Source organism: Perognathus longimembris, chromosome 5 (assembly GCF_023159225.1).
Source record: "Perognathus longimembris pacificus isolate PPM17 chromosome 5, ASM2315922v1, whole genome shotgun sequence".
In the NCBI taxonomy this organism is placed as follows: Eukaryota; Metazoa; Chordata; class Mammalia; order Rodentia; family Heteromyidae; genus Perognathus; species Perognathus longimembris.
The window spans coordinates 51,470,048-51,477,738 of record NC_063165.1 but is presented as its reverse complement, the minus strand read 5'-3'; the positions used below and the strand labels follow the sequence as shown (position 1 = coordinate 51,477,738).

At 45.7% G+C, this 7,691-nt stretch overlaps 1 protein-coding gene across 1 annotated transcript; it reads left to right on the top strand.

Annotated features, from left to right (window-relative positions):
• The first annotated feature begins 625 nt into the window (after positions 1-625).
• Tm4sf19 (transmembrane 4 L six family member 19) lies at positions 626-3,824 on the top strand. The gene is made up of 4 exons (XM_048346866.1): positions 626-907; positions 1,373-1,450; positions 2,746-2,915; positions 3,644-3,824. Exons 1-4 carry the CDS (start codon positions 707-709, stop codon positions 3,822-3,824), a joined length of 630 nt encoding a protein of 209 aa, XP_048202823.1. The 5' UTR covers positions 626-706.
• The last annotated feature ends 3,867 nt before the right edge of the window (positions 3,825-7,691 follow it).

Here is a 7,691-nt window from a genome sequence, read left to right as displayed (position 1 = left end):
TGCCATATAGTGCAGACCAGCTTGAAAACAGAGGATATTAAGCAGAAAGGAACAGATCCTGAAACTGCTGTTAGCCAAAAGGCTAAGAAGCCATTTTTTTCTTTTATTTCACTGGATTGGCAATGAGGATAACATTGAATAGAGGGACCAAGAATGGACATCATGGGCTGGGGATATAGCCTAGTGGCAAGAGTGCCTGCCTCGGATACACGAGGCCCTAGGTTCGATTCCCCAGCACCACATATACAGAAAACGGCCAGAAGCGGCGCTGTGGCTCAAGTGGCAGAGTGCTAGCCTTGAGCGGGAAGAAGCCAGGGACAGTGCTCAGGCCCTGAGTCCAAGGCCCAGGACTGGCCAAAAAAAAAAAAAAAAGAATGGACATCATGATGACACCTTGATTTATTTTTTCTTTTCTTCTTAACCAAATAAAAAGAACCACTGGCTGTAAGGGCCACACAAAGAAAATGTGATGAAGTGTGTGTGTGTGTGTGTGTGTGTGTGTGTGTGTGTGTGTGTGTGAATGGGGGATTGGCAGAAAGTAGAGCAATGAAGGCTTATTCACCAGAACAGATTTATAAGGAGCATGGAGTTTAGGAAGCTCCTCAGGTCTCCTCGATCTGACTGGCAGGAACGGTCCCTCAGCTCATGCTGTGCTCCAAGGTGTCTCCATCCTGTGCTTCACCCTCACTCTTCCAGCAGCTCCAAGATGCTGTCGCTCCCCTGCATGCTGGCGTGCTCCCGGACCTGCTCCCGTATCCTGGGACTGAGCCTTGGGACTGCAGCCCTGTTTGCTGCTGGTGCCAATGTGGCACTCCTCTTTCCTAACTGGGATGTGAGCTACCTGTTGAGGGGCCTCATCGGTAGGCATGCCATGCTGGGCTCTGGACTCTGGGGAGGAGGCCTCATGGTAAGAGTCTTGGGTCCCTTGGGTGTGAGTTCCCAAAATATCCCTCACAGAGGAGGATGTTGTATGGGAAAAGTGTTTTGATTCCTCTTCTACCTCTTCCTCTTCCTTCTTTTCCTCTGCTGGTCTTGGGGCTTGAACTCAGGTCCTGGGCACCTCTTCCTGAGCTTCTTTTACTCAAGGCTAGTGCTCTATCACTTGAGCCACAGCTCCACTTGTGGCTTTTTCTGAGTAGTTAGAGATATGAGTCTCATGGACTTTCCTGCCCAGACTACTGATGCCCAGCGGATTCTAAAACAAAACGAAACAAAAATAACCTATTCCAACAAGCTGGTCTTGAGTCACAGACCCTCCAAAGGATTGGGGCTCTTGTCAAGGGCTCCTGGATTATAGCCTATAGCCACACTGGCTGGGTGATCTTAGCATCAAACATCAATTGTCTCCTGAACATTCTTCTCTCCTCCCCAGGTTCTCACTGCAGCTGCCCTTGTCTCCATGATGGGCTGGAGGTGTTGCTGCTTCAGTATGAGTGCACCCTGCTGGAATGTAAGCATCTGATCCCTTTCTTTATTAAAAAAAAAAATACTCAGGCTGGGAATGTGCCTTAGTGGTAGGATGCTTGCCTAGCATGCATGAAGCCCTGGATTTGATTCCTCAGCACCACAGAAACAGAAAAAGCCAGAAGTGGCGCTGTGGCCCAAGTGGTAGAGTGCTACCTTGAGCAAAAGAGGCTCAGGGACAGTGCTCAGGCCCCGGGTTCAAGCCCCAGGACTGGCAAAAAAAAATATTCAAGTAGTTATATTTTTAGTAAATAGTTATAGTTTTTAAAATATTTATTAAGTAGTTATACAAAGGGTTTCAATTTCTTGGCTCTATCCAGGGAACCCTCATCAGCTACCCACCTTAGTCATGATCTAAAGAATATGTTGGTAGGGGGTAACAATGCTCAACAAGAAATGTACTCACTACCTTACTTATGTAACTGTAACCCCTCTGACATCACCTTTATAATAAAATTAAGTTAAAAATAATTGAGGGGCTGGGATGTGGCTTAGTGGTAGAGGGCTTGCCTAGCTTACATGAAGCCCTGGGTTTGATTCCTCAGTACCACATAAATAGAAAAAGCCGGAAGTGGTGCTGTGGCTCAAATGGCAAAGTGCTAGCCTTGAGCAAAAGAAGCTCAGGGACAATGCCGAGGCACTGAGTTCAAGCCCCAGGACTGTAAAAAAATATAATAAAATATATAGAATATGTTGTTAGCTTGGCACTGGTGGCTCACAGCTGTAATCTTAGCTACTCAAGAGTCTGAGATCTGAGGATGAGTTTCAAAACCAACCCATACAGGAAAATCCTCAAGACTCTCATCTCCAATTAATCAAAAAGCCCCAGAAGTGGGGGCTGGGAATGTGGCTTAGTGGTAGAGTGCTTGCCTAGCACGCATGAAGCCCTGGGTTCGATTCCTCAGTGCCACATAAATAGAAAAGGCCGGAACTAGCTATGGCTCAAATGGTAAAGTGCTATCCTTGAGCAAAGAAAGCTCAAGGACATGCTCAGGCCCTGTCAAGCCCCAGGACTGGCCAAAAACACAACCCAGAAGTAGAGGTGTGGCTTAAGTAGTAGAGTACCATCTTTGGGCAAAAAAGCTAAGGGACAGTGCCCAGGCCTCAAGCCTCAGCATTGGTGCCACCTCCCCACCCCTCCGCCATATTAGTAAAATTATCCATCTTCTCTGTGACAAGGTGGAAGAATTTCTGGTGTCACAAGAATTAGACTTATCCAGATTACCCAGCAAGCTGCCTAACCACAGCCTGTGTCAGCTCTGTTTCCTCCCGCCCCTACAGATGTTCACTGCTCTGCTGTCAAGTGTCCTGGCTTTGCTCGGAGCCTTGATTTCCTTTATCACCGCTGGAGTGGCATTGAAAGATGGTCCTTTCTGCATGTTTGATGTCTCATCCTTCAATCAGACAAAAGCCTGGACATATGGCTACCCTTTCAAAGACTTGCCTAACAGGTATGTGGGCGGAGACCTAGACTTACAGTCTTCAGAGACAAAATGACACACAGATGGTGCACAAACTCTTTTGGTCACAAAAGTTTGCATCTCACACCTCTGATGACGAAAAAAATTGCCCAGTTCTGCGATGTGAGTTGGGATGGCCTCCTGATTTCCCTTCTTCCCTAACCTCCCATCCTCTTTTTTTTTTTTGGTCAGTCATGGGGCTTGAATTCTGGACCTGGGCACTGTCCCTGAGCTCTTCAGCTAAAGGATAGCACTCTATCACTTGAGTCACAGTGCCACTTGTTTTTTTTTTGTTTTTTTTTTTGCCAGTCCTGGGCCTTGGACTCAGGGCCTGAGCACTGTCCCTGGCTTCTCTTTGCTCAAGGCTAGCACTCTGCCACTTGAGCCACAGCGCCACTTCTGGCCGTTTTCTATATAGGTGATGCTGGGGAACCGAACCCAGGGCTTCATGTATAGGAGGCAAGCACTCTTGCCACTAGGCCACATTCCCAGCCCCATCACTTCCGGTTTTATGGTGGTTAATTGGGGATAAGAATCTCATGGACTTTCCTGCCCTAAGCTGCCTATAAATGGCAGCCACTCGGCCTCCTGAGTGGCTAAGATTACACATGTGGACCACCGGTGCCCAGCAGCCCCCACTTTGTAATGGGTTGCTTGTGGGTTGGGTGGCTTTTCTTACTTGATTTTCCACCCCTGACTTCTTTCTCTTTTTGGAATAGGAATTACTTGTATGACCATTCACTCTGGAGTTCTGTCTGTCTGGAGCCCCCTAAAGCTGTCATTTGGCACGTGTCCTTCTTCTCCGTCCTGCTGGGCATCAGCCTCCTCCAGCTTCTCTTGGGGGTCATTCATTTCATCAACAGCTTCCTCAGCCTGTTCTGCAGCCTCTGTGAGAAGTGATGCTTGAGCCATGTCACACACTGCTGTTTGTCAGAGTTGCCTAGTGACCTTTCTGCAAGTGGTGGGTATGGATTACCAATAAGCTTCCTTTTTAGGTATTCCTGTAGAGACAATGATAACCCTCAAAGGTAGCATGAATTAAACAATTCATTTAAATTCACATTATATAAGATAAATAGTAATGAATAAGCATTAATGTTATATAGAAATTTGTAGTCAAACAAATGGTAACAGGTCCTTAGAAACTGCTTTTCCTAGCCAGGTACCAGTGGCATATGCCTGTAATCCTAGATAATTGGGGAGTTTAGCAGGTAGAAAGGTCTGTGAGATTCCATCTCCAAAAAGACCACCCCCAAAAAAACAAATAAACAGCAAAAAGCTGGGCTCAAGGCATGACTCAAGTGGTAGAGTAATAACCAAGAAGAAAACCAAAGGAGAGTTTGAGGCCCTGAGTTTAAGTCCTGGTAGCAGCAAACAACAACAGCCTTATTCTTTTAAAAAACACTGACTCCTTCCGTGGGCCCACAAATTAAATAAAAACGAGAAAAAGCCAGTCTCCATTTTGCATCTACTTTGCTTTGAGCCTCTCTCTTCTATAGTCATCTTAAATTGCAGAAAGGACAGGAATGATGGATAACATCTTTAGTCCAGGGCCAAAATAAATCCCAAGGAGCAGCAAGAGGCTCATAGGGTAGCTGTGTGAGGACATTACGAAGGCTGATGAGGCTGCACCCCTGGAGCAGGGGAAGTCATCTCAGGGGAGTCCAACTGCTCCCCTTAAGTGACAATGTTGCTAACAACTTTGGAACTCCTTACAGAGCCGAGTGTGAGATAATGGTGAAGGCCACATTCTGTCTGCCCTGGCCTGATTAATTATGCACCCTTCACCCCAGTCTCAATTCTTCCTCTGTGTAAAACGGTAACTCATGTCTATGTTCTGAAGATGGGTTCAAGTGCTTGCCTTCCCTCTTCTCATGGCATGCATAGGACTTGTAATAAATCATTTTTCTCTGCCCTCCAACTCTTGTCCCTTTACTTGTTGTGTTAGGGCAAATGCACAGACTTGTCCTACTGAAACCCACAGAGCAGGTACTCTGGCCTAGAATTCCAGTTACAAGGTGTTCTCCAGAAACAATCTCATTTCAGCCCCTCAAAAACCCCATCAAAATTGGCCATGTTACAAATAGAGGAGTTGAGGTGCTTAGAAGATAATGAACTTGTTACTCCAAAGCACACAGCTGGGGTTAATATATATTCAACACCTGACCTCCTATCTTTAAATTCAAGTTCACTTCATTGTTTTGAATTGTGTATTCACAGACTGAAGTCCTAACCCCAATATTGAAGATTGGGCTGTTAAAATATGGCCATAAGTGGAACTCTAATCTTTCAGGATTGGTATACTTTTTTTTTTTTGGGTGGTCCTAGAGCTCGAACCCTGGGTGCTGTCTGGCCTTCTTTTATGCAAGGCTAGTCCTCTACCACTTGAGACACTTCCGGCTTTTTTTTTTTTTTAGTAGTTTATTGGAGATAGGAGTCTCATGGCCTAGTGGTAGAGTGGTTGCCTCGCATACATGAAGACCTGGGTTTGATTCCTTAGTACCACAAAAATAGAAAAAGCCAATGGTGCTGTGGCTCAAGTGGTCGAGTACTAGTCTTGAGAGAGAAAAAAAAGCCAGGAGCCAGGGATAGTGCTCAGGCCCTGAGTTCAAGCCCCAGGACTGGCAAAAAAAAAAAAAAAAAAAAGCAGTCTCATGGACTTTTCTACCCAGGATGGCTTTGAACCACAATCCTCAGATTTCAGCCTCCTGAATAGCTAGGATTACAGGCATGAGCTTCCGATGCCTGGGAGGATTAGTAAACTTATAAGAAGAGAAGGGAAGGAGAGACAAAGGGTAAAAGGCAAACCAATGCAACAGCAATTTTTATAAAACTAAATGCTGTAAGCCAACTGTATAATTGGGGGGACTGGGAAGGGGTGAAGGTGGGAGAAAAATGAGGGAGGAGGTAACAAGTTTGATAAGAAATGCACTCATTGCCTTATTATGAAACTGTAACCCCTCTGTACATCACTTTGACAATAAGTAAATCAATTTAAAAAAAAAAAAAAAGAAGAGAAGAGAAAGGAAGTTGAGCACTGGTGGCTCAGGACTGTAATCCTAGCTATTCAGAGGCTGAGATCTGAGTATTATGGTTCAAAGCCAGCTTGGGCAGGAAAGGCCCATGAAACTCTATCTCCAGTTAAGTACCCAAGAAAGCCAGAAGTGGAGCTGTAGCTGAAGTGATTTGCCTTGAGCAAATATAATCTCAGCGATAGTGCCCAGGTTCTGAATTCAAGCCCCAGAATCAGCACATACCCAAAAAGTATACAGACACGATTTTCTTTGCTTCAAGTCTTATACTCTTAATAAGCTGCAATATTTAGTAAAAAAAAACAAAAAAAAATAAGAAAGGGAGAGGGGGAGAACATCCCTTTCCCTCTGACATTACTCACTTGCACAAATAATTAGTACATTCTGAAAATTGAGCTAGAATATCCTAAAGCAAAACACTTATCCTGGGAAAAAACTCTTGAGGAAATAACTCCTGAGCAGAAAATGTGTTTTGCAAACAAAAATATTTATTGCAACACACCCGTCTTGAAGGGCACCTTGAAAAAAATCCCTTTCTTTAAAATGGTCAAGCATCTATGTCATCATAACCTAAACTTATAATTGGACCAATGTTGAAATCTCTAGGCCCAATTGATAAAACAGTGTAACAGCAAGAATGACTAAATACATACCAAGTGTCAGACCAGAGGGGAGAACTTATCCTAATGTAAATGTGAGCCAAAATGCCAACCTACATAAACACCGGTGATGTTAGAGCACTAATTGCAGACCCATTATCAGCTGTGTCTGCACCCATCTCTGGGCTGTGTGTGTGTGTGTGTGTGTTGGCCTGACCTGGGGTTTGAACTCAGGGCTAGGGCTCTGTCTCTGAGCCTCTCTGTGCCCAAGGTTAGAGCTCAAGTAGAGCCACAGCACCACTTTGGGCCTTTTGTTTATGTGGGTACTGAGGAATCGAACCCAGGGCTTCAGGCACACCAGGCAGGCAAATAACCACCAAGCCACGTTCCCCAACCACCAGGTGGAGCCCTTCTTTTCCTAGAGGGCCTCCCTGGAGTCATCACCAACCAGTTCAGGCAATAAGTTGGAGGTTCTCAAGGAAAGCCTGGATTTTGGAGGATATTCTTTTCAATAGAAGCCAGTACAGACTACTAACATAGGACCAAGCACAGGTGCTTTTTAAAAACAAAAACAAAAACAAGGGCTGGGGATATAGCCTAGTGGCAAGAGTGCCTGCCTCGGATACACGAGGCCCTAGGTTCGATTCCCCAGCACCACATATACAGAAAACGGCCAGAAGCGGCGCTGTGGCTCAAGTGGCAGAGTGCTAGCCTTGAGCGGGAAGAAGCCAGGGACAGTGCTCAGGCCCTGAGTCCAAGGCCCAGGACTGGCCAAAAAAAAAAAACAAAAACAAAAACAAAAACCAACCAGGGGCTGGGGATATGGCCTAGTGGCAAGAGTGCCTGCCTCATATACATGAGGCCCTGGGTTCGATTCCCCAGCACCCCATATACAGAAAATGGCCAGAAGCGGCGCTGTGACTCAAGTGGCAGAGTGCTAGCCTTGAGCAAAAAGAAGCCAGGTGGACAGTGCTCAGGCCCAGAGTCCAAGCCCCAGGACTGGCCAAAAAAAAAAAAACCCAACCAAACAAAAAACAAAACGTGGTCTTGCAGTGAAGTCCAGGTTGGCCTGACTTTCATCCATACACACTCACTCTCTCTTCCCACCTCGGTCTGTCTGTCTAAATCAGGGTTTG